This window comes from Myripristis murdjan, chromosome 2 (genome assembly GCF_902150065.1).
Source record: "Myripristis murdjan chromosome 2, fMyrMur1.1, whole genome shotgun sequence".
Lineage (NCBI taxonomy): Eukaryota > Metazoa > Chordata > Actinopteri > Holocentriformes > Holocentridae > Myripristis > Myripristis murdjan.
Window position 1 is genome coordinate 17,987,738 of NC_043981.1, and position 25,931 is coordinate 18,013,668.

General features: G+C 42.0%; 2 protein-coding genes across 2 annotated transcripts in view; one reads left to right on the top strand and one right to left on the bottom strand.

Moving 5' to 3' along the window:
• LOC115372234 (plakophilin-4-like) overlaps window positions 1-12,042 on the top strand; it is a 52,223-nt gene extending 40,181 nt beyond the window's left edge. The window contains exons 14-21 of the mRNA XM_030069941.1: window positions 1,586-1,759; window positions 2,399-2,549; window positions 3,581-3,773; window positions 6,293-6,377; window positions 8,010-8,127; window positions 8,439-8,570; window positions 8,813-8,886; window positions 10,693-12,042. Coding sequence (XP_029925801.1) covers window positions 1,586-1,759; window positions 2,399-2,549; window positions 3,581-3,773; window positions 6,293-6,377; window positions 8,010-8,127; window positions 8,439-8,570; window positions 8,813-8,886; window positions 10,693-10,950 — 1,185 coding nt within the window. The 3' untranslated portion in view covers window positions 10,951-12,042. The remainder of the gene's footprint in view (window positions 1-1,585; window positions 1,760-2,398; window positions 2,550-3,580; window positions 3,774-6,292; window positions 6,378-8,009; window positions 8,128-8,438; window positions 8,571-8,812; window positions 8,887-10,692) is intronic.
• A 2,954-nt stretch (window positions 12,043-14,996) lies between these two features.
• The window catches only part of LOC115372241 (kinesin heavy chain-like), a 40,359-nt gene continuing 29,424 nt past the window's right edge, over window positions 14,997-25,931 (bottom strand). The window contains exons 17-26 of the mRNA XM_030069953.1: window positions 25,388-25,505; window positions 24,212-24,282; window positions 23,700-23,809; window positions 20,377-20,478; window positions 18,612-18,672; window positions 18,108-18,179; window positions 17,898-18,002; window positions 17,088-17,304; window positions 16,212-16,328; window positions 14,997-15,130 (exon numbers count right to left, since the gene is read on the bottom strand). Of these exons, the coding sequence (XP_029925813.1) occupies window positions 16,225-16,328; window positions 17,088-17,304; window positions 17,898-18,002; window positions 18,108-18,179; window positions 18,612-18,672; window positions 20,377-20,478; window positions 23,700-23,809; window positions 24,212-24,282; window positions 25,388-25,505 (960 nt within the window). The 3' untranslated portion in view covers window positions 14,997-15,130; window positions 16,212-16,224. The remainder of the gene's footprint in view (window positions 15,131-16,211; window positions 16,329-17,087; window positions 17,305-17,897; window positions 18,003-18,107; window positions 18,180-18,611; window positions 18,673-20,376; window positions 20,479-23,699; window positions 23,810-24,211; window positions 24,283-25,387; window positions 25,506-25,931) is intronic.

Consider the following 25,931-nt stretch of genomic DNA (forward strand, 5'->3'; position numbering starts at 1 on the left):
TTTTAATGTGGAAAGTAAAAATAATAGTCTTCCCAAAGGAGCAGCTCTATTTTAACACCTAACGCCGCAGCGTGAGTAATGTGAAGCTGCTTCCTCAATAAAACCCTTTTTTTGTTTGTTTGTTTGTTGTTGGGTTTTTTTTTTTTTTTTTCAAATTCCATGATTGCCTTCGAAGTGCCATTGTTTGGCAGCCGTTTTCCAGCGTGACGCGTCTCCTGCAAAAACACGCTTTCAATTTCACGGATTACGGCTACCGATTCCCACCGCGTAGCAGGTTGATCCCAAAATAAAGGCATCAAACATGTCCCGTTGGACACGTTTGATGCCTTTATTTTGGTAAATGGAAGCGTATTTCACTATCTCATAAAGGAGCCTTTGACGTTTTGTTAATGTCATTAAGTGGAAACAGACCATATTCAATTTATGTTCCCAACAGAAATCCCCTCAGGCAAAGAGAAGACCTGAGATCCGCTTTAAGCTTTTTTTTTTTTTTTAAAGTCTCAGTGTCTCTTTACCTTTCAGTGCCTTTAAGAAGAATATAGGTCCAGGAAATTGGCTCGGTATGAACAGATACCGGATATCCAGAGATTTTTTTTTTTTTTTTTTTACAGGTTTGGGGATGATTTTCATACTGAGTTCATTTCGGGGAAGACATCTCACGCTGGGGATTTATTTTATTTTATTTTATTTTATTTTATTTTATTTATTTTTTGGGGTGCCACCAGAGCTCAAATGACATTTCTAAAAAAAAAAGGAAAGAAAAGAAAAGAAAAAAGAAAAGAAAGAAAGAAAATTTTAAAAAATAAAATAAAAAAATAAAAGATACAAAAGTATACAAAATAAAAAATTAAAGATTTTTAAAAGAACAAAAAAATAACAAGAATAAAATAAAAAAATGAAATTAACAAAAAATATATAGAGAGATAGACAGATATAGATATATAGTTCTGTGGGCAATTCAGTATTTTTTCTTTTGGTTTATTTGGACAGATTCAACTTTGTAAACCTCAGTTCAATACAACTTTCAGTTCAACCTTCAGCTCATTTTAGCCAAAAGTTTATATCCATTAAAATAAGCAGGTGCAATAATGTGAGCCTTCATGCTTCCCTGTCTTCTGAAATGTCCAAAAAACAGAAAACAAAAATATTAATTATTAATATATTAACAATATTAATTATTAATAACATTTTCATTTTAAAAAATAACCTGTCAGATCAACACAACATAAGGTCATTAAAAATAAAGTCATGAATAATTCAATTTAAAGCATTTCATGTGGATTCAAGCCAAAGTCAAAACAATTCATTTCCTTCCTTTTTTTTTATTCCTTTTAGCAGATCGATGCAGCTGAATCAGCAGATTTTAGAATAAGTGCATCGATGTGATAAATGCAACGTTACACTCAACTAACCCAACCCTCTGATATGATGCTCAACAAAATAAAAGCACACAAGAATGGAGGCCTGACAAAAAAAAAAAAAAAACTGCAGAAAAAACTGAAGCTGTTGACTGGGAACTGACCCTGCCACTCTGTGGTCTGTGTGTGTGTGTGTGTGTGTGTGTGTGTGTGTGTGCTTCCTGCAGTGGGACGGTGTCGGGCCCATCCCAGGCTTCTCCCAGCCCCTGAGGGGGGCCGAGCAGCTGTGGCACCCGGCGGTGGTGAAGCCCTACCTCAGCCTGCTGGCCGAGAGCTCCAACCCCGCCACGCTGGAGGGCGCCGCCGGCTCGCTGCAGAACCTCTCCGCCGGAAACTGGAAGGTGCAAACCCACCGCTTCGTTTGTTTTTAAAGTCTAGTAAAGCAGAGCTGAGGTTAATCTGCTTTCATGACTTTTCCCACCGGAGCCTTGGAGGTAGAAACCAGTGTTGGGTCATTAGAGTTGATTTGTTTCATGTAAAAACACAACTCTGTACACTGTTTTTTTGAGAAAGAGCCTTTCTCACTTAAATATTCATCGCTTACCTGTAAAATAGTCTCTGTTCTTATCCATTTAAAAGACAAATCCTGCCTGATTTTTGAGTTATTGTTCTTTTTTTTCTCATTTTCCACTCCTTTAAGATGCTTCCCCAGCAATAGCCCTGCAAGATTACATCAATTTTACACAATTATGCCTTCAAATTGGCTCTTTCTCCTTTCACCAGGAGTGCCTTGTAATATTTAGAGAGCATTTTGACAGCATTTGAAAATATTTACTTTGAAAAACAGGATCTCATAACGCGATGGAGGTAAACGAGCAAAACTCCAATCGCGGTGAAAGTGTCCTTTAATAGCCTGGGTTTGGATTTCATGCTGCAGCTTCCACACTGTGACACTTGGAAATGCCGAGTCAAGTCAAATTAACATCCAAACTCCCTGCGTGTGTGTTTGTGTGTGTGTGTGTGTGTGTGTGCGCGTCCAGTTCTCGGCCTACATCCGGGCGGCGGTGCGGAAGGAGAAAGGTCTGCCCATCCTGGTGGAGCTGCTGAGGATGGACAACGACCGCGTGGTTTGTTCTGTCGCCACGGCGCTGCGCAACATGGCTCTGGACGGCAGGAACAAGGAGCTGATAGGTACACACACACACACACACACACACACACACACACACACACTCTCAAACAGAGGTGTGGAACCCAAACACTGCAAAAGTGAATTTGCCCACTTTGATATATACATTTTACATTTATTACATGTCAGTCACTGTTCATTATTGTGTTATGGTGCTCCAAATGTCCATTCATTATTGTTGGAGATCATCTTGACAGAAAGTTAATGCAGCGTCCCCTTGTGGACAAGAAGTATCTTTGCATCCAGTTGGCAAATAGGCCAGAAAAATCCATCTTTTGCATTTTCTCCCATCATTTTCTCTATAAACTGAACCAGAAGCTGCATTCTTGACTGAACTGGTGAGGTCTCTTACAGTGGAAAACGTAAAATATGTCACTCTAGATTGACTAGATTAATTTTTTAAAACGTCTCAGAATTTGGCAACACTGATAACGTTTGTCTGTCTTAACTTCTGTATGATGGGTTATTTTGCTTTAACAAATAATAGAAACTCCCCTCAAAATGTATTTTTCTATGTTTTGTTTGCTGAATATCATTATCTGTACTCGTGATGTTGTGCAGAATGAGACATATTCAGTTATAAATGAGGCCTTTATTAGAAACTCAAACAGAGAATTTTTGTGAGTTTGCTAGGAAAAGCTATTTCCCACTTGTTTCCCAGTGTTCCTCCTGTGCTGTGAGTTTTTGCAGCAGCTCCTCTCGTGCACACCTGATCCAATTAAAGGCTGAATGGAGCTGCTTCAACAGTGGGAGCAAATTGAGTTCAACAGGACTGGCATCAAAGTGTGTATCCTGTAATTGGATCAGGTGTGCAGGAGTCGCACCAGAACAAAAACCTGCAGGAAGGGAGAAAGTTTTGTTTCTTCAAAGCATCAAAACCACACAATGTTATAATGGCCATTTAGTAATATGAATTAATAAGTTCTTCTTGTTGTTTGACTCTTCTAGAGGAAACCACAAAGCACCAAATCCTATTTCTTTGGTCTTTTTTTCCACTCTGAAGCCGGTCTGTGTCTGTCGTTGTTTGCTGCAGGGAAGTACGCCATGCGGGATCTGGTGAACCGTCTGCCCGGCGGCAGCCCCTCGCTGCTGTCGGACGACACGGTGGCGTCGGTCTGCTGCACGCTGCACGAGGTCACCAGCCGCAACATGGAGAACGCCAAAGCTTTAGCCGACAGCGGAGGCATCGAGAAGCTGGTGGACATCAGCAAAGGACGAGGGAAAGGGTAGGAGACGGTCGTCCTTTCACTGAATGACATCCAATCCACAAAGGCGTTGGAGTAGAGAGGACTTTGTCAGCGCTGATACTGATTCTGATTAATACCGAGTACTGAGTGGATGTCCTAATTTCGCTGAGCAGTGTAGCCTGATCCATTAATCTGGAGTTACTGGACAAAATAAATTGCTATAAAGTCCCTTTCCCCCCAATATTTCAGAAATCCAGGCTTCTGTGTATCCAAAATTCAGAAAATTTTGGTGTTTTTTCTGTCATGTTACTGTTAATCAGGGCTTGTGGCATCAGTATATGGTGTATGATATGTGTATGATATAGAGATTGGGTGAAATCTGTGATGGGAGCCAATGCTGGCAGCAGTGTTGGCCTTACAAGTTGAGCCAGACAGCTATTTTTATCAATTGATAAAAATAAACTGATTCAGCTGAAGAGATATGCTCAGATCCAGCTAATTTAATTTGTTATTTGTCTCTGCACTTGTAAATTTTTTTGCAATTTCATTTGCTTTTCGAATTGGGTCAAATTCACTTTGATAGTTTGCCCACCTGGTCGAGAAACATCGAGCTGCAGGCCCGGAGAACCATGGCAGTTTTTAGACCAGCAGTTTTTAGACAGAGCTGAAAATGATTTCCAGCGGGTCCAGATCCTCACTCTCAGCTTGACCGGAGAAAACCCGAACCCTAAATTTAAAGGCACACGATGCAGTTTCAAAGGGGAGGGCACCCCAGCAAGTTATGATGTGGTGAAGAATGATGCCTCTCAATACTCAAAATAATAGAAATGCCTTAAGAATTCAGGACAACTCTTTCACCCCATCATAACCCAAAATATAAGAACATTTTACTCCATTATTTCTTTTTTGGGTACAATTGACATCAAAACATCAGATTTAAGACAGACAATGAAAAGCATTACATTTATTCTATGGGTTATTCGTGTTGGCATGAAGCTGAGGGGTTTTATCCTTCCTCAGTCTCATCAGAGTAAACAAAGTGGCTTGCCCTCCTGTTTCAGACTGCGTAGTCTGCCTTTAACTGTTTCTAAACAATTTAAGGGAACTACAGAGACAGCAGTTCACACAAACAACAGTACACAGGTCAGTAATAACTGTCTGGTGTTCCTCAGGGGTCTAGGTATGGACGTTTGACCTTTGTCGAGAATATCAAAATGGAGTAAAAATTCAATTTACTCGTGGAAAATGGTTATTAGTGCCCGAAGGCTCTGGTGGTCTCCTTGTCAGGTGTTGATGTACACGTGCAAGTTTAAACATCTAAAACTGTGGATCTGAACTTGCTGGAGTTGAGCTAGGGGGGTTCTCTGCACCTGCAGCTCCATGATATTGACCTGCTCAGCACCTAAGTCACACCTGTCTGTTTGGGGAGCAGCACCCTCTCTCTCTGGTCCTTCTCAAGATTTCTTCCCTCTTTCTCTGTTTGATCTGTGGGTTTTTTGGGCTGTTTTTCTCGCCCACTTTGAGCCTGTAAACCGTGACTTTGGGCTCTGAATAAACTCAAACTCTAATGCGGACATCAGCAGACACTCCAAATGTGCCACAATCCTAAAAAACGCATTCGTGTTGTCAGCTGCTATTTCCAGGAAGCAAGGTAACTATGTTGCAGAAATTTGAAAAAAAAAAAAAAAAATCCACTCACAAAGCCCTAATTGACAAACATATTTAAACAATCTCCAGCTTTTATTTCAAAGGCAAAATCACCCTTCAGCCTCGTGAGAGCTGATGACGCAGTTCAGGAGCACAAATAGCCAAAGGCAGAGAGCGTCTCAATGTCACACTGGCCGAAATTTCTTGCAAACATCAGGGGCATACAATAGAGGCAGCTCTTTTCTTCTTTTATTTCATAAGTTCATGCCCATAAAACAGCAAATGTCATCCCATTGTCTGAAGAGAGAGAGAGGGAGGTATGAATCTTTAATATCAGTACAGGTTTCTATCTCATTCAGTGTTTAATGCCCAATTAATTCATCAGCATCATCTATGCAATGTTGATTGTCTAGACAATTTAAGTCACTGTGGAAAAATCTGCCTCCACTAAATGTATAATGCATGCAGATTTGAAGCCAGGTCTCTCTTTCTGTGTGTTAGGTGGTAACTATTTTGCCTGTAAAGCAGTTTTTTTTTTCTTTTTAAAGCCTAAAAACAACTTTAAACTCAAACTATAGCGTCCTGACTTCCCTCTCCAACAGATGTCTTACCTCCCGTCCTTTGAGAAGTGCAGTGAGTCATTTTATAAAAGCATAAAAGCAGCTGTCACTTTTGCAGACGGTGGATTTCTCGTCTTGGAAAGAGATTTTATTTTTATACGTTCACAAGAAGTGCGATGATTCATGAGCCCTTGTCGTGACGAGGGATAATCTGACGGTGTGCACACAGGGACCGGTGTGGAAGAAAGTTTAGCCTGGTGCAGATTTGTACACACACACACACACACACACACACAGTTTTTCCAGGCTGTTGACCCAGCTGTGTGTGTGTTCTTCTTGTGTGTGTCCCAGATACTCTATGAAGGTGGTCAAGGCAGCAGCTCAGGTGTTAAACACACTGTGGCAGTACAGGGAGCTGAGGACCCTCTACAAGCAGGTCAGTGACAACATACATACACACACACACACACTCACGCACAGACAAAACACCTTTTAGTTGTTTAACAGGATCGTGCAACATCTTGAATCACTCTCTGTTATTCTTTTCTTGGTGTTTGTTTTACCAAGATCTTTGTCATCTGCTGCTGTTTAGGTTAAAGTTTTAGTTTGTTCACAATTTTTTTTGTCGCTGACTAAACTTTTGAATTTAAATTCTGAACCCTGGACCAGAAGTCATTCCCTTCTTGTGGTGATAAATACCCTCTGTTAACAGCCTGCATCAGTGTGCACTATTTAACTGTGCAACAATTTATACCTGTACAACTTTACAGTTAAATTCAAATAGTCTCAATTTCTTAATTCTGTTGTAATATTATTGTAGGATTAATGCACACTTTTCACATAATGCACACCTTCTTTTTTCACAAATTAGGTTTAATGCACATGTTTTTACATAATGCACACACTTGCACATATTTAATATTTAATTTTTCCTTCGTTATTTCTTCCAGTTTCACTCATGCTTATATATATATATATATATTATTCTCTTGAGAATCTGTGGAACTGTAGCTGACCTGATTTCCCCTCTGGGATCACTCAAGTGTTTCTGATTCACATTTTGAGAACCTTAGCTGGAAACGGTAACTTTATATAGGCTGGTGAATTAACCTGAGCTCAGGTCAAGTTGTTGAAATATTCATAACCAGTTTCGGCGTGAGCTGAAGTTTGTAGTTGTTACTGCCTGAGTATTTTCTGTACTTATAATGAGCCCCCAGCTGGCTGGCAAAATGCCGTCTCCAGCAGGGATTTTGTTGTTGTTGTTAGGCTGACCACATGACCCAGTCTAATTGGTTTGGAAAGGTTAAGGGTTTTTCAATTTTCTCAGCCCACAGAAAAGCATTTGCAAAACCATTTTGACGTTAAAACATGAAGGCCAAAGGTTTTCAGACAACAGTGACAAGATGTAAAAATTGAAATCATATCATTTAAAGCTACATTTAGCAATATTACATGCATTTATTACAGTAAAATGAGCCATTGCAAAGTCTGCAGCTTCACCACATTTTCAAATTGGAGCTCAGAGACAAAATAATCCAAATTAATCCAACATGAGCCTTGTGAGGGTCAAATGTAGCCCTTATTTCCATCCTAAAACCACATTTATTCACCTTAACTTTCAGTTTTGTACTAGTGACCCACTGTAAGCCTGGAAGCAGGACCGATTGTTAGTTTACAAATGAAGTTTGAGGTCTCAGCCCCCTCTAGTGGCCAGACATCACTCAGTGCAGCTTTAAATTCATGTCTTGACAGTATAATGACTTTGAACATGTTTGCATGTTTGGACTCATGGGTTTTTTGGGGTCTTTTTTCAGACTGTCAGATGGTCCTTGAGGGGCTTAGAGGGTTCCCAGCAAAATGAAGAACAGTTTAGTTTCACTATAATTTCATGAGAGATTGTTGTGTTATTATTTCAACCTTATGTCGTAATCTCACCACTCTGAATCCATTTTTCAGGGTTCAAATATGACATGTGAACAGTTTAATACTTATCACAAAGCAAGATGTATTTTCATATCAGGTTGCAGCACTGAGTAACTTTGACTGAACTGACATGAACTGTGTGCAGGACGGATGGAACTACACCCATTTCATCACTCCTGTCTCCACCCTGGAGCGAGACCGCTACCGATCCCAACCAACCCTGCCCACCAGCCCCCTGCAGATGTCCCCCGTCATCCAATCAGGTCAGAGACTTCACCGACATTACCTTTAGTTTCTTGGAGTGTTAGTGGTGTGTATGCATGGTTAGTTAAGTCTTTTGCACATTGAGCATGAAAACACAATCCATCTAAATCCCAAACATAAAGACGGCAAAAACAGGTTTTCTCTTGTAATGAAAATGTGTATTTGCAAGTTTTGTATGCATGTATTATTTCCAAAACAATTTTCCCCTGTATAGACAATGAATAGAATCCCACAAATGGAGGGTCTTGTCCAAAAGCATCCACTTCGGAGGAATTTAGCATTTCTCTGCTTGCTGGTTGTCTCTCTTCAGGTGGTAGTGCGACGTCCTCGCCAGCCATGCTCGGGATACGACGACACAGTTCAAACTACCAGAGGGCGCAGTCATCTATGCAACTCGACACATATTATGGAGACAACAGTTTACACAAACGACAGTACACAGGTCAGCAACAACTGTCTGCTAATGTGGCGTTCCTCAGGGATCTATGTGTGGACCTTTTACCTTTGGTTAGCATATACACTAGAAAGGTTAATTTAACTCACTGAAAAATTATTATTGTCCACGTCTAAGCCATTGTTGGTATTAGTTCATGAAAAATTATGTATATATGTATGAGCTTACCTGTATTGGATGAAGTATTATGCTATATTTACTCTCTATGTTGTTGTATTTTTCTTCTAAAGGGTCTGAGAAGAAAACCCCATATTTCATCGGGACGTATTCCTCCCAGTCAGGAGAGGATCTCAGAAGGTCCCAGGTAGGACAGTTCATTTTATTCCTTTCTTATTTTCACAACTTGAAGGTTGCATTAGCACATCTGAAAATTGTAGTGTAATTATAATCAGATACAGTCTTGCTATCATTTCAAAACCAAAAAGGCAGTAGAAATGTATAATTTGGGTAACTTATTGCAGTTTTATTACTCAAGATTTTTGTTTGTATTTAGAAATCATAAGTACTTACTGCATGGCTTCATCCCTATGATGTTACTCATTTGAAATATTGATTAAAAAAAAAAAAAAACATTTTATTACACAAAAATGGCTTAGCAGCACTGTACCAATAGAAACTAATGCACTTAGCATCCATGGCTGCACTGTAGTAGGCCCGTAACCATAGAAACAAACCATTTCAGTAAGAACTTTGAGCCTCTAACCCACGTGTCAAACTGGTGCCATGGAGAAACAAGAGGCTGCAGGTTTTCAGTCCAACCGAAACCTCCACCAGGTGAGTTCACTGATCACCCTCAGGCAGAGAGGAGGGGCTGATCAGTGAACTCACCTGGTGGAGTTTGTGGTTGGAGTGAAAACCTGCAGCCTGTCGGCCTCTGTGGCACCAGTCTGACCCCCCGGCTCTAACCAAAGACCGTGCTTTCACAAATGAGAAGTAATACTGTAAGAATTTTTGTCCATTTTTTTATTAGCCTTGGTTTGCAGTGTTTACTGCAGTAAGCAATAGCATCTTTCTGCCATTAGGGGGCGCTAGACATTTTGGTTAGAAATCAACAAACTTGACTGACCCTTTTGACTGCAGAGCGATACAATCAGGCCTTATTCAGACTGCAGACAAATCAGATTTGTGTGTCTAGACATCACTTAAGTTACCGTAGCACGGGTTGCTATGGTGACGACATAGGCATCAGTAACCATGTGCACTGGTGATGCAGATTTCCAGCCCAGAAACTGCTGGCGGACAGTTTATTTCAGCGTCTCTGTGTTGCTCTGCAGGCATCAGGGTTTCTGCTCAGCCGGTCTGCTGCTCCTCCCTCACTCAGGATTTGATGTCGTCGTCGTCGTGTGTCACGCTGAGAGTCACGTAACAGACACTTTGAAATCCTATTTGAGTGTCCACAGCGTCCAGACTGGCACACATCTGGAGAAATCCTGTTGGAATCACATTTCAAACCTCCTCCAAATGTGGTTTGGATCTGATTAGCAAAAATCATATTCCATGTGGTTTTGGCCCGGCAGTCTGAACAAGGATAAAGTCTGAACAGCAAAAAAAAAAAAAAACACATGGAATGAGATTTTTGCAAACCAGATCCAAACCACATTTGGAGGAGGTTTGAAATGCGAGTCCAATCGGATTTGTACAGATGAGTCAGTCTGGACGCTCTGGATCCTCGAATAGGATTTCAAAGTCTGTTATGTGACTCTCAACGCAACACAGGACGACGACGTCAAATCCTGAGCGTGGGAGGAGCAGCAGAGCGGCTCAGCAGAAACCCTGATGCCTGCAGAGCGACCCGGAGACGCTGAAATAAACTGTCTGCCGGCAGCTTCTGGACATTTCTTCTGCTTACCTGTCGACAACCTGCATCACCAGCACGTGTAGTTACTGACGCCTATGTCGTTACCATAGCAACCTGTGTAGATAGGTCGTGACGTCTGGACACACAAATCTGATTGGAGAAAAAAAAAATCTAATTTACCTGCAGTCTGAACAAGGCCTCGGCTGTGATGCGGTGTCTGCTAATTTAAAAAACGACAGCCAATCAGAAGTGAGCGTTCAAGTGAGTCGTGTAAGAAATGAAGCGCGAGATGTTTCCTGTTTCCCGTTTCAGCACCCAGAGCCATTCTACGACGAGCCCGACAGGAAGAACTACAACAGCTACCGAATGTACCTGTCGTCTCCGCAAGGCTACGGGGAGGAGCCGTACGAGGACGAGCCGGCGCACCTGACGCCGTCGTCCCCTGAGGCCTACGCCAGCCAGTCCCTCCGCTTCAAAGCCAACACAAACTACGTGGACTTCTACTCCACCACACGGAGGCCTTCCAACAGGGCCAACAAGTACACCGGCTCCCCCGACTCCTGGGTGTAGAGAAATAAATGGACACCGTGTAACTTGAGCGTTTGGCCGTTTGTTCCCGTGGCTGTTTGGTGTGAGGGGAGTGCGCCGCCGTGTGCTCGTGCGTGAACACCGCGGAAGCTTTGAGAATGCATGTGAACGTGTGTGCATCCGTGTCGAAACCGTGCCGAGCGACCGCGGCTGGGTTTCCAAAACACGCGTCCTTTGGCTAAGCCGTGGCGTCGGGAAAGTGAAGCGCACAAACGGGGGGTCTTAGCCAAAAGACGCTTTTCACGAAAAAAAAACAAACCCCGGCCCGAAACTTCGTTGTTTACCAGAGTGTTTGTAACGTCGACTGAAGTTTTTTTTTCTTCTCTGCAGTAAAAGTGTGCAGTGTGTGTTGGCTTTATAACATAAATATCATCCGCCAGCATCATCTGAATGCGAGAGAAAAGGAACTTACTGAAGCTGTAGATCCTGTGAAAAGACCAGACCTGGGCCAAACAACATTCTCCAATAATCCTTTTGCATTTATTTTAACCTGCTTGGATTACCAGATGTGCCACAAAGTTTAGCCGGTCAATTTCAGATTAAATAACCACAGAAGCAGCTTTATCTCAGTCACCTGGTGCAGTAAACCAAACCTGAGCAGTAATCCAAACAGATTAAAACACAATCCAAAAGTTATTTTCAAATATTATTCGACCCAGGCCTGGAAACGACAAGCTAACTAACGAACATCTTGGCTCTTGGGGCCGTTCTAAAGACTCAGAGAACCGGAGTTACGAGAGTAACCCCCTTTTGCTTTTCTGTGCGACGGCCGAAAGCGCAGTATATCATAAAGTATGTGAAATATGTGGAAAAACACGTGAAAAACTACAGTATTTGTACAGATACAATGGTTTAACTGTCTTGTTACATTGTTGTATTCAATATGTAGGACTTTATATGTGATTGTGTGAAGAAGATTTTTCTATTATTTATTGATTTTTTTTTTTTATTAATTTAATTGTGACCTGACCAAAATACCCCATTTGTCTGTTCTGTCCCAAACTGATGATGCTAATGTGCAATGTTCCAGAGGGAAATATACATATAGGGATTAAAGATTATATCATGACAAGACCCCCTCACCTGGTGGCGCTCTCATTTTGGAACAAAAGCGAGCAAATAAAGTTAAATAGATATCACTTTATTAGATTTAACTGCATCAGTTGAGTTCAGACGTACGATGCCATGGCCAAAACGAACAAGGGGACTTGGCAGATTTAAAAAAACAAACCAACAAACAAAAAAACAAAAACAATGCAATCTTAAAATGTACATCATGATGAAGTAAATGTTGGGCGTTTTGCAAACACTCGCATCCGGTTACATCCAGTTTTGCGCAACATTTGGCGAGCGCAGTGACATTCCCCTTTAAAACAAGCTCTACTCCATGCATTTATAGTTATTAGCCGTCTAACGCAGGCTCTCCTTCAGTCTGAACAGCCAATTTACATAGAAACGTTGCATAAATTAGCATAAATAAATAGGCTCTGAGTGGCAACACACCGGGCGACTTCGCAGGCAAATTCAGTTTCTCAGCAAACTGGCTGAGGAAGCATCCAAACCATTCCTGAAAAACATCGAGGCTGCTCACGAAGCCGGCCTGTGTGTCGCCGCCCAGAGCAACGAAAACTGTCATCTCGCCTCTACAACAGAAAAATATTCATCACGATCTTTATGTACATTCAAAAACATGCTCGACTCGCATCACCAAGGAAAGCAGCAGGAACATCGGCGCCTCAAACATGACAGTCTGCCGCTTTTTATTTGAAAACGGCACTAATCCGCAAAAGCATAAACGCATGTCATTATATTGTTTGATGAACTGAGGTGCTCGAAATTCAGATGAAGTGGTGTTCATTTGTGAGGAAGAAATACGATATGATTCAGTTTTATTGTCCGATTTCGCCCTGCAGCTGTTTAAAAACACAGCGGAAGCAACATGTTGTGTCTGGTTTGTTTCTGACAGTTTCTAAAGGCACAAAGTTGGTGCAGAATTTTGTTTAAAAAATAATTTACTGAGCTTGTATTAGGATGAAAACTGATAAGGTTTTGTCTCGGACTGAGAGAAATGCATCACCCTGAGCCAGTGTGTGTGTGTGTGTGTGAAAGCTGTCTGACTGGCTGATCAGCAGCGTCACACTCGGGGTACAGGGCGATGCAACGCTCTCCTTTCCTAAAATATCATCTCCTACGCCGATGACAAGCCCCTAATTGACGGGTTTTTAAAAAGCGTCCCTCCTCCTCCTGAAGTGATGTAACCCGTCCAACAGGCTGGAGGAGTCGGTTCATCACATTTTGTTTTGCTGTTAAATACAAAAATAATCACTATTCCAATACACTAATGCTTGATTATGGCTGGTTTTAAGAGAACAAGTTATTTATTCTATGATTGGGCTTCGAAATCTTGTTTCTAAATCTAGCTGAGAAATCGGCCAAATTCGTGAGTAAATTAACTTTTTTCCAGTGCAGTTTAAAGGACTTTGAAGATATTTCTTCATTAAAATTCTTAAAACAAATTGATTTGCATTGGAAAACTGTGGATTAATGGACCCCACTGGCACAATTTTTTTTTAAACTTGTTTTGCATAAAAGAAGATTTCCAGACTTAATGCAATTTATGGTGAATGAATGGCCTGGGTTATGCAAAATTCATTAAGTTAATGATTTTTTTTTTTTTTTTTTTTTTTTAATGGAAAAATGCATTAACGCTGTGTTTTTATGAGCTGTTGATGGCAAGAGTTTATTTAATCTGCACCAGCAGTGACACCTGGATTTACTGTTTTGATTCTCTTCACATTATGTTAAACTTTTTGAGGAATTTAGAGCACTTCAGTTGCCATGTGACGCCCCGTGGATTTAGCCATTTTTGGCAAATTTCACATTCAGTGTCTTGCTTGAAGACATGGCAACGGTGATGGGCAGATTATTGGGATTGATCACGTGACCTGCGGGTTACGGGACAGTCTATCGAAAGCCGACAGTAAACTAACGACAAAAGTGAACTTCAACTTAAATTTTGGAGCGAGACGGTCAACGAGGGAAACTGGAAATCGCGGTGACAGAAACGCAAAGAGAAGAAATGAACTGGAAAAGGAAGAGACTTTCCCACGAAGCGAAACGCTCGACCTGTACGAGATTTTAGAGCAAACTGCCGCCGGCGAGCCCGTGCAAACTGCGTAAGCCAAAGCCGATGTTGCACAAATGCATACTTTTTCCACGAAAAACCCCTAATTGACTTTCTGCAGAACAGAAGCTGCTATCTTAAAGGAATACATCAACATTTTTTTAGACTTACCTAGACTGAGACAAGCTGTTGGATGCTATTTCCACCTTTTCATGTCTTAAAATAATTTAAATTCCATGTGTATTTCAAATCCACATGATCCACTGTATAAATCAGCTTCAGAGCAGCTGTAAGGTTTATTTTTGCACTTTGACAGAGCCAGGCTAACAGCTCCCATAGGCTTCAAGTCTTTATGCTAAGCTAACAGGAAATGCTACCCATAGGAACTGAACCACTGGAAGTACAGAGGTGGAAATGGTGTCCAACATCTGGTCATCTCAAATTGTCGTAAACTAGTGGAAGTATGCAGATGATCAATACAGGAAAGTAACACCATTAAAAAAAAAAAATACGTGCAAGTTAAAAAAAAAAAACTTGAATATTTGACAGTGAAGCCACCACCACCAAGAGAAAAGACTCAGGGCCTCATTTATAAATAAAAATATCTTGTTGTCTTTTTGATTATCAGCAAATCCTCTTTCCTCTTAATGGCGCAAAAAAAAAAATTGCCACATTTATATCTTTGAAAATGATAAATATGAGTTTTAGCTGCTGATACATCACAGAAAACTAGAGAAAAATCAATGCAACCTGCTGGTATCGGTCAATTTTTCATGAAGCGAAACGTAAAATTTGAGTGGAACAGCCTTTATAAATGGGGCCACTGACGCTGTGGATGTCCTCCAGCAAATGAAATGTGGTGTGTGACGTTGGTGTGTCGAGACAATACTGTATGGACATCGCCGGGCGGTCTCGCTGGGAGGTGACAGTCTGTCATGGTGGCCTCCTATTGGTGCTTCAAGAGGAGGGGCGGGGCTTACGGATCCAAGTGGGACGTGTGAAGTTGGACATGCTGTGAGACTGGAGGCTGTGGTCCGTCTGCAAGAAGGCACACAAATCCAAAGATTAATGCAAATGAGCCGTTATTTTCACACTAAAATCACAACTCCACTCAAAAACACAAACAATATCTGCCGCAGTTTGTTAACGGCTGATTTAAAATACCGAAATGAAAATTATTTTGCTTGTAAGTGGTTCCCAACAGTTCCACGTGTCAAGAATGGACCAAAAAGTGAACTGGAACTGGAACTGGAGCTGGACTCTCTGGCGAAGAGAAATCCAATTGTTTTAGTTTTTCAGAGCCAAAGAAAAGCCCAAAGTTAAAAGGTGAGTATCGTGTGCTGTATTACACTCTGACGAAGGTCCAAGACGTTTGCAAACATGTGATGCAATGCACAGGCCGTGTGCAGGATCCTCTCTGTCCTGGATTACAGTGACCGCCTGTAAATATCTCCTATTAGCTGGTTTGAGATGGAAAACAACACAATCTTCATGTATCTGTCTGGAAACCTCACCAAGTCACACTGAAGCTATCTGGACAGGCACACAATACAAAATGATCTTTTGTATTTTAGGTGAACTTTTCCTTTAAAGATGTGAGCACCTCCTAAATGCACTTGGTTTTCTAACGTAAGTGAATGAGAAGCTCTGCAAATGTTCTTTGAGAATTGATACACATGTGAACGGTCGACCATAGGATTAATGGGATATTGTCATGGTTTTTAGCCTTTAAAGGAATATTCCAACATTTTTTGGCAAAGTACCTGTTTTTGTGACTCACCCAGATGTTATTTCTAATCCACATGATGTAGATGTGTGAATAAATCAGCTTTAGAGCTGCTGAAAGGTTGATTTTTTCACTTGGACAGAGCTAGGCTAACGACTCCCATAGACTTCAAGTCTTTATGCTAAGCTAACAGGAAATGTCACCCACAGGAACCAAACAACTGCACGTACAGAGGTGAGAATGGTGTCCAACATCTGGTCTCAGTCTGGGTAAATCAGAGAAAAGAGTATTTTGCCCAAAATGTTGGAGTATTCCTTACATACATACAAGAAATTCAAAGTGAAAGTATGGCCTAATATTTGTGTACTGCAGTTTGGACGGCGTGCTGCTCACCTGGCTGCAGGGTTTACTTGCTGCTGACGGTGAAGTTGTGGTTGTAGAGGTTTCCGGCCCTGATGGAGGCGGTGAGGGGCGAGGGCAGCGGGTGGTGGCCCGGCCGGATGGGCTTGGCTGAAACACACACACACACACATCACACAGGAAGTCACTTCACCTCCTTTAGAGGCTTTTGGCTGCTCTCTGCGTTCACGAGCTGCTTTTTATTTTCCTGTGCTGAGCGATCAACCTGTCTGCTTTCATGATTTCAGATGGAGATTTATATTAAATGTCGCCTCCGAGCCAAAGACCAGACATGAACCACTTAGAGATGACAGACGCCTCTCAGGTTTCCCTCAATAAAAGAAAAACCATCAGGAGCCAAACTCACTCGTTTTAAATGAATATCTTCTGTTAAAGTGCAATAATGAAAACTGCCAGGGGCTGAGCTTTAAGTGAGGACCTTTTAGATTCAACTAATGTGTGAAATAAGCTCATAATCCAGCTCTGCATGACTCTCATAAGTTTGATTATTGTAGCTTTAAGCGGCTGCGTGCTGATTGGGCAAATTAGTCCAGCCCCGGGGAAGCAAAACTAAACTGAAACCTAAAACTAGATGTGAAAAAAATCATTTTAATTAATTAAAAATAGAAATTAAAATAAAAAAAATAGACTTATACAAAAGAAAAACTAACTGAAATGATGTGTTCTTGCAAAACGAACTAAAATAAAATAAAAAATATACAGAAAATGTCAATTTGGTCAAATTTATTAACACAAGCTTGAGGAGGCGTTATATTGTTTTATATAACATCATCATGTTATAATAATAAAAACTAACTAAAACTAATACTGAAAGTAATAAAAAATGAACAGCAAAGTGTGGCGGCTGACCGATCTGAGCAGAGTGCCCCCTCCTGGCCATGTTCTTGGCGCGCACCGCCTCCTTGATGCGGTCCACCTCCTGCTGGTAGCGCTTGCGGTCCCTCATGGCGTTCTCCTTGGCCTCCTTGAGCGCGTTCTCCAGCGCCTTGACGCGCTCCGCCGTCGCCCGCAGACGCTTCTCCAGCTTGGGCAGCTCGCAGCGCAGGTCGGCGTTGTCCCGCACCAGCTGGACGACAAAAAGAGCGAGGAATCAAACGTCCGACTGACACACCAGCTGCCAGAGATTATCAGAGATTATCGTGATGGCCGATTTATAAAAAAAAAAAAAAAAAAAAAAAACCCTGAGGATTCCCTGCTACAAATGTGTGTTTTTATGCTTTGAAAAACATCAGCCAATATATTGTTATTTAAAGTTTTCAATAATGGTGTCAAACCCAAAAATCCAGCCTGTTACAGCACTCTCCAAGAAAATGTATAAAAAGTTGTTTTCCATTAAATATGATGGAATGGAAAGGAAAGGAAGCTATGCCAGGGATTGGGATTGGGATTGCTCAGCCAAAACTCAATCTGACACCAATTTTCTGAACCAGAAGAAGAAGAAAAAGAGGAAAGTTCTTGCTTTTTTGTAGCTTATATTTTTTTTTATCATTTTTTTTAAACTGCACATGTGTACTTCAAGTCCTGTCATCAATATTTTACAGCTTCATTCGTGCTGAAAGAGCCGTGTTTGCACTTGCCACTCATATTTGGTGTAAATTTCTCATTTTCCGTGCAGGTTTACATGCATTACATCAGAAAACGTGAGTAGTGTGACTGTACCTGCTTGTGGACCTTGGTGAGCTGCTCCAGGTTGTTCTCCAGGAAAGAAATCTTCTGTTTCTGGGCGACGCTGCCGACTCCCTCCTCGCAGTCCAGCTCTGCGCTCTGAAACACACACACACACACACACACAGGACAGCTTCAGGTTCACTGAAAAAACCCTGGAAAACACACCTGCAATCTGGAGTTTTGAGGAGGAGACCTGCGTACCCTCTTGACCCGCGTGGTCAGGTCCTGGATGAAGAGTTTGCGCAGGTTGTGCAGAGTCTGCAGCTCCTTGGCCTGCAAAAACACACAAGACGATTAAGAGAATAATAAAAAAACAGACCAGGAGATAAAATACAAAACACAAAATCCACCCACACACATTTCACTCCATAACTGCTCCATAATTTGTCCCGCTGAGGTCGCTGTGCTGTGTGTCCTCACTTCACTTCCCTTGGACGTTAAATGTTGCTGCTTTGTAAATGTTTTAAAAAATGTGTAGAATAATAAAACGATACGACACACCACTGCATGTCAGCTTCTGCTTCTGCGTCTTTTATTTTGTGTTCATGTGAAACAACCTGACAACATCTCCACACTGATGTTAAGACAAATTACGAGACGTTTAATTCATATTTGTCTAATTAATTAATGACTCTGTGGCTGATCTGGATTAAAGAGGCTCTGACGGTTAATCTGAGTCTAAATCTGAGTTGAGTTGAGACTCACCACGGTGTCCTCCAGGCCCTTCAGCTCCTCCCTGGCCTGCTCCCTCTGCTCGTTCAGCAGCCTGGTCGGGATTTAAAGAGGCGAGAGGCAAAACACAGACGAAACATCAATCCTAATCCTTAATCCCTAACCCTAACCCTAAATGCACAAACAAACTGAAACACCTTGAATTCGCCCTTTGAGACTGAAATTTTCCCAATTCAGTTCTGGTGTCAGTAGAGCCATCTTACGAATCAAAACCTGAGATTATGGGATGCATTTTCTCCTTGTTTTTTCATTAATCTAATTAAGCCACGTGTGGGATTGGGATTATATTGGGTTTAGTCGCCACGTTGCGCGAACAAAAGTTTCTACAGCTGCGTTTCAGACGGTGATACCGGCTGACGGCCTGAGTGAGGAGAGCGTCTCTGAGGATGAAAACAACGATGAGTCAGAAGATTCACACCCAGATTGAGATTATGAGGCGACTGCTGACCCGCTAACCAGGGGGAGGAGGGAAGAGGAGGCATTTCGACAAGCTTGGCAGACGACATGAGGACAGGAAACGAGAATTTTTTCACACACACCACAGGAGGGGGTATCTAAGCTGTCAGTATTAAATAATTAGGCTAAAAATGATTCAATAGGCTGCAACTTTCTTTTCATGTTTATTTAGGATTAATTTCGGCTGCCAGGCGGGCGGAAGTGCAAAAGTCGACCAGGATTGTCTTTAATTGACCACAGCTCTACGTAAAACACACGTTTCATGGTTTATGGGTAAAAACATCTTTTAATCTTTCTATAATTTCAGCTCTCTCTTGTTTGAAGAGAGAGCTGAAATTGAGTGAGTTTTCTCCACATGGAACCGGCATGAGAGAGACGCTGCACTGCTGAGTGACTTACCTGAACTCTCCTCCTTAAAGGGCCATGCCAGTGATTTTGAATGTTTGACCCATTTAATACAATTTCCCCACATTTTACATTGTAACAAACCATTTTGCAAATCATGTGGGAGGGTACTGTGATTTCACAACATATAGTCAAAATCCCTTAATTTCCAAATATGAATTTTTGGTTGAAATACCCACCTTATGATGTTCTGATTCCACAGCGAGTAATGCTGTCGCCATTCATAAACCACACACTGATAATTTACTCTTTAAAGCAAACATTTCCCTGAGGGCTTTTCCGGTGGAGGGATGGTATCACGCGGCCCAATTTGAAGTCATCACAACACAACAGTGCTACAGCTTTTAGGAAAACTAATGTGGACGACGTTGTTATGGTGATGAAATACTGGTGTGAAGAAGCCTCTGAAAGTTCATTTTCATACGGCTGGATAAAAGCAAGGAAAAATGACATCACAGTTCTAAAAACAAACAAACAAACAAACAACAAAAAAAAAAAACGCTTGCTTTAGGAAGTTTATTTCAGTCTGAGGAGTAAAGATATGGAATGGCTTGACTGAGGAGGTTAAACATAGTATTAATATCGTACGATTTAAAAAACGTGTCAAATATAATATTCTGGCTATTTTTTTTTTTTTTTTTTTGCACATGATATGATGGCATATAATGTTGCCGCAGTGTGTCTACACACAGTGCACAGAGTGTAGACACACTCTTGTCAAACACAATAACACAAGAACAATACAACATGCTTCAAATCTCGTTTTTTTTTTTTTTTTCGTGCAACCTTCATTTCTTGCCTCCTGAACTCTGAAATGCCTCAGTGCTCCTGCATCACAAACTGTATCTTAGCTCCTCAGCGGAGTGATGATACCTACATGAGCTTCTGCAGCTTGGAGTCCTTCTCCTGCTCGTCGGCCTTCAGCTTGTCGTAGTCGGACAGCAGCCTCTCCTGCTCCAGCAGCAGGCCCTGGTTCAGACTGGGACACAAACACACCGTCACCCATCTGAACATATGAGGACTCCCACTGACTCCCGCTGACTCCCACTGACTCCCTCTGACTCCCGCTCCCGCTGACTCCCGCTGACTCCAGCTGACTCCCACTAACTCCCACTGACTCCCTCTGACTCCCGCTCCCGCTGACTCCTGCTGACTCCCACTAACTCCCACTGACTCCCACTGACTCCCGCTGACTCCTAATGACTCCCACTGACTCCCTCTGACTCCCGCTCCCGCTGACTCCCGCTGACTCCCACTAACTCCCACTGACTCCCTCTGACTCCCGCTCCCGCTGACTCCTGCTGACTCCCACTAACTCCCACTGACTCCCACTGACTCCCGCTGACTCCTAATGACTCCCACTGACTCCCGCTGACTCCCACTCCCGCTGACTCCCGCTGACTCCCACTAACTCCCACTGACTCCCGCTGACTCCTAATGACTCCCGCTGACTCCCACTGACTCCCACTCCCACTGACTCCCGCTGACTCCCACTAACTCCCACTGACTCCCACTGACTCCCACTGACTCCCACTCATCGCTCACACTGCAAACAACCACCAATTGCAGAGAAAAGTCACATTTATTTTAGGAAAAGCATGAAGTTGTTCCCATTCTAACCCTCCTCCCGATGATTTTCTTTAATATGAATTTCCATCATACAGACACGTGTCGAGCTAAATCTGGCAGGTGAGCCGTAATCTGCACATAAAAAGGTGATTAGTGTGGGTTTAGGCCTGTTTACACCCGTGTTGTCGACAGCCTGATGATGCCAACATCGGGGGGGAAATCTCGGCGGGATGAGAAGCGTCTCGGGAACACAAAGTCGGCGCTGTGATCCTCGTCTGGCTTTTATCTCGTGATGTCAGGAGCGCGAGCGCGGCACAAACACACGGCGGTGAGGCGCTCACAGAGGTAAACAGGCGCCTGTGATGTCAAAACGCGGCGTCTGCTTCCCAATATTTCCCAGTGAAGGAGCTGCAGCTGGTTAATGTGTTTGAATCCAGAGGCAGGCGGCTCGCACAGATAGAATAAACAGGTTTCTGTCACGCGTTTTGATCCTCCGACACCTGACGCTGCGACGCCACTGCTGTGAAAACTTGTTCGCATCAAACTGACAAAGAGGCTGCAAATGGGCCTTGGATGTGGCTCAGCGGGGAAACCACGCGTTTGAAATGTGACGCTCACGGAGCTTCAGAGCGTTTTTATCGACTGAACTGAACTCGGACGCAGAAAACACGAGGAAACTGCTTTTTCTTTGGATGTCGGGCGTCAAACTCGACTGGAAAGAAGCCTTGAACCCGCAACGTGGAGCATTTCTACTCTTCTTCTCAAGATATTCAGTTTCGAAACACGGCTGGGATTAAAGTCCGAGTCCAAACTTGAACTCATGACCTCCTCAGCTTCCAGTTCAGTGATTTAACCCGACACAAATTGATCTGAGAGTGGATTTTCCATCTTCGTTTCAGATTTTGGCGTTGATGTTTTAATTTGAGTCTGTGTTTGGTCGCGGCTCGCTCCCTCCGCTCGTCGCCTTTCACAATGAATTCAGAGCAGCGGCGAGGTCTGAGCTCACAGCTCTGACATGTTGAAGCAGCCGAGTCGCCGAGTCGCCCACCGAGCCGCCGAGCCTCTCAAACTTCACCGAGAGCTCGTCTGATCTCTGCTCTTGATATTTGGCTCCGCATCTGTAAAAAAATGAATTAATAATCGCAGCAGATTCAGATTCTTATTGAAACGGCGCCGACGTCAGAGCCACAGTCTCTCCACCGCTCTGTTCTCTTTAAACTGCTGAGTCAGTAGAACTCAGCCCGACTGACAGCATTTAAAGAGAATTACACAGGTTTTTTTTTTTTTTCAACTTGGGCCCTATTTTTCCACCACGTGGGCTCCAACTGACTGATGAGGACAAAAGATAAAACTGAAGTGATAAAACTTTTGTCCTCATCAGTCATTTGGAGCCCACACTGCAAAAAGTCAAAATCTTACCAAGATTATTTGTCTTATTTCAAGTAAAAATGTCTTATTTCTGGTCAAAATATCTCATTACACTTAAAATAAGACATGATCAGCTCAGAAATTACTTGTCTTTAGACAATTTTCACTTGTTTCAAGTGAAAATTTACTTGAAACAAGTGAAAATTAGCTTGAAACAAGAAACAAATTTTGCCAATGGAACAAGCAAATTTTTACTTTGTTCACTTGTGTCACAAGTAATTTCTGAGCTGATCATGTCTTATTTTAAGTGTAATGAGATATTTTGACTAGAAATAAGACATTTTTACTTGAAATAAGACAAATAATCTTGGTAAGATTTTGACTTTTTGCAGTGCAAAAGGGGAAAAAAATAGTCCAAGTTGCAAAAAAACTAGAATCATCCTTTAAGTTTCGTGTCAGCAGAGGATCAGGAAACATATTCAGGGCAGGTAAAGGATCTGTGTTTACCCCAAGCTGTGATCATGTGTTAACACACACACACACACACACACACACACACACACACACACACACACACACACACACACACACACACACACAGAGTTTCTGGTTTTGAGGCGTCACGATGCTGATGTTAAGACTCTTTATAACTCAAAGTGGCTGCACATTTTACACACAGTCAAACGCTAAAGTGACATTTTGTGAAGGCTTAAAAACAAAACAAACAAACTAACTAAAAAAAGATTGATTGACACTTTGATTATGTGATGAATGGGTTCACCTGCCCAGAGACTACAGATGGAGATGATGTAGTAGTGACATTTGGCACAAAGCGTCTCCTCTCTGTATTTTGCACACGGTTCTTGTCATAAACACGTTTAATAAACTAAACTGAGTCAGCTGATGAACAGAAAAGTGATAATAAGTTTGATGATCATTTGTTTTAGATAAAGTCACAGAAAGTTGCTGATTGCAGCTTCAGTAACGTCACTAAGAGGCTAGGATTTTACTTTCCTCCATTCACAGTTTTATAATGAATTTATTTTGTTTTTGAATGAACAAATTAATGATTTTTTAATTATTATTATTATTATTATTATAAGAAACTATTACAACATGTACAACAATGCTCTCTCCAGCTGCTAATAATCTCAAAGAGCCTTTTGAGGATTTGACAGTCAGCCGTGTGTGTGTGTGTGTGCGTGCGTGTGTGTGTGTGTGTGTGTGTGTGTGTGTGTGTGTGTGTGTGTGCGCGCCCCTCACTCGGTCAGCTCGTCCAGCATCCTCTGCTTGTCGTCGATCTCGTCTCGGAGGCGGCTGAGCTGCTTCTGATGAGCCTCCCTGTGGTTCTCCAGCTGCTCGTCCAGCGTCTTCTGCAACACACACACACACACACACACACACACACACACACACACACACACACACACACACACACACACACACACAGGAAGGAAGCTGCATGTGAGCATCAGCCCTTCATTTTCAGTTTCAGTGTGTTTTGGCTTCTTGTCGCTGGTCGGATTCTCTTGTTAGCAGAACTGGGATGTTTTGATGTTGTTTTTTTTTTCCTAGGATGGCGAAGGCATGACCCGCTCTACTCTGGTTCTGATTGGCTCGCCCTGTCATGCTTACCTTAACCAAATCTCACACCTCACGCCAAAACAAACCAACCCAACCAACAGAGGCGACAAACACCAGCCAATCAGAGGCAGGACAGAGCCGATCATGACTTCACCAACAAAATAAATAAATAAATAAAATGTCGTCTGTACCTTGATGTCGTCGTCCGGCCGGCTGATGTCCTCCTTCTCCTTCTCCTCCCCCGACACCTCGTGGATTTTCTCTGACAAGGAAACAGGAGAAGACGTTTTGGTTTCTGTTTGCTCTTGATCAGACTCTTTGATTTGAGGTGGGATGATTTAGAAAACTATTTGGGGTCAGAAACTCCGCAAATGAGCTTTTCACCAGAAGGGGGCGCTTCTCAAAAAATAAATATACCGGTAAATGAAATGTTAAAAACCCAATAGACTGAACTGCAAAAGTTTCTCTTCTTTACTGATGAAAAGCCTCAGGAGACTTTTGACACAAATCACAAAGCTCATGGGATATTTTCTAAACTTCCCCAGCATTTTTTTTCTTTTTCTCTTATTCTTGCTAAACGTTGTTGACATTGTTGAGCTGAGCTTTCTATTTATGTATTATTGTTTAGTTTTATGTATTGACTAAAAAAAAAAAAGGAAAGGAAGATGTTTGCAATGTGTTTGAGAGAAACCGTGGTTTGGAGAGATGAACGCAGGATCACTGCAATAAAAAATTTTTAAAAAACCTCACAAGCAGATACCAACTACTGGAAGCATGACTGCTAAAAGACTGATGGGAAAAAGTGGGAAGATGTGGATCCGCAAAATCCACAAAAGCAGAATCAGCCTGTACCGGCTGATTTAGAGTTTCTAATTCTCAATCTGAACCCCATCTGGCTCAGATTATGCAGCTTAATTATTCCAGCGGGTGTGACGGGGTCGGACTCTGTGCTGCAGTTTTTACTTCTGCTGTCTCCAAAAACTGGCCAGAATTTGGGCCGGGTCCTTAATTTGCATAATTTTCAGTTTTGGACTATGAAAAAAAAGATGCCGATATTCTCTGTGTGCTCATGAAATGACAAATGAAATGAAATTGCAAAAAAAAAAAAAAAAAAAACACATCAAAGCTGTATCCTTGGGGTGCTGAGGGGTGCACGTACCAAACAAACAAACAAAAAATAAACAATTAATTGATTATCAGGGGTCCCAACACAGGATAAACAATATGGCAGAATATTGTTTTCCATGAAAAACCAAAATGTGTGTAACAGAGGGCTACGATAAAATGAAATAAGTCCAATTAGGCTGTGAGGAGTTTTTTTTTGTGTGTTTATTTGTGTGTTTGTTTGTTTGTTGTTGTTGACTGACCCTGAGCCTGCAGCTTGGCGAGCTCCTCGGTCAGAGCGTCCTGACTCTCCTCCAGCTGCCTCTTCTTCTGCTCCATGTTCTGCATGTAGTCTGTCAGGGACTTGATCTTCGCCTGGTGCTGCACACACACACACACACACACACACACACACGTCATCCGGAGCGACCACCATCACAGACAAATGTTTTTTTAGCAGCTTTTCTACATCTTTTCTATTTTTATTCTGTTTTTTTTCTGTTATTTTTCTGTTATTTTCTACATCTGTCTTCTATATTTTTGTCATAAAATGGTATCAACAGTCACCTAATATTATTCTGCATGTTGGTGTTCTTTGGTTTCTTTCAGTGTTTCTTTTATCTGCTGACATTTACTGTTCATTCGCTTTTATTGATGGTAAATGCTTCAGAAATGCACTCCATTTTATTTTTATATTTATGTTTTTCATTGTTTTACACCCCGTGTGTGTTGACAAAAGGCAGCACTCACATTCTGACGGTTAAAAAATGGAAAAAATAACAGACACTGTAACCTTGGTCCTGTATT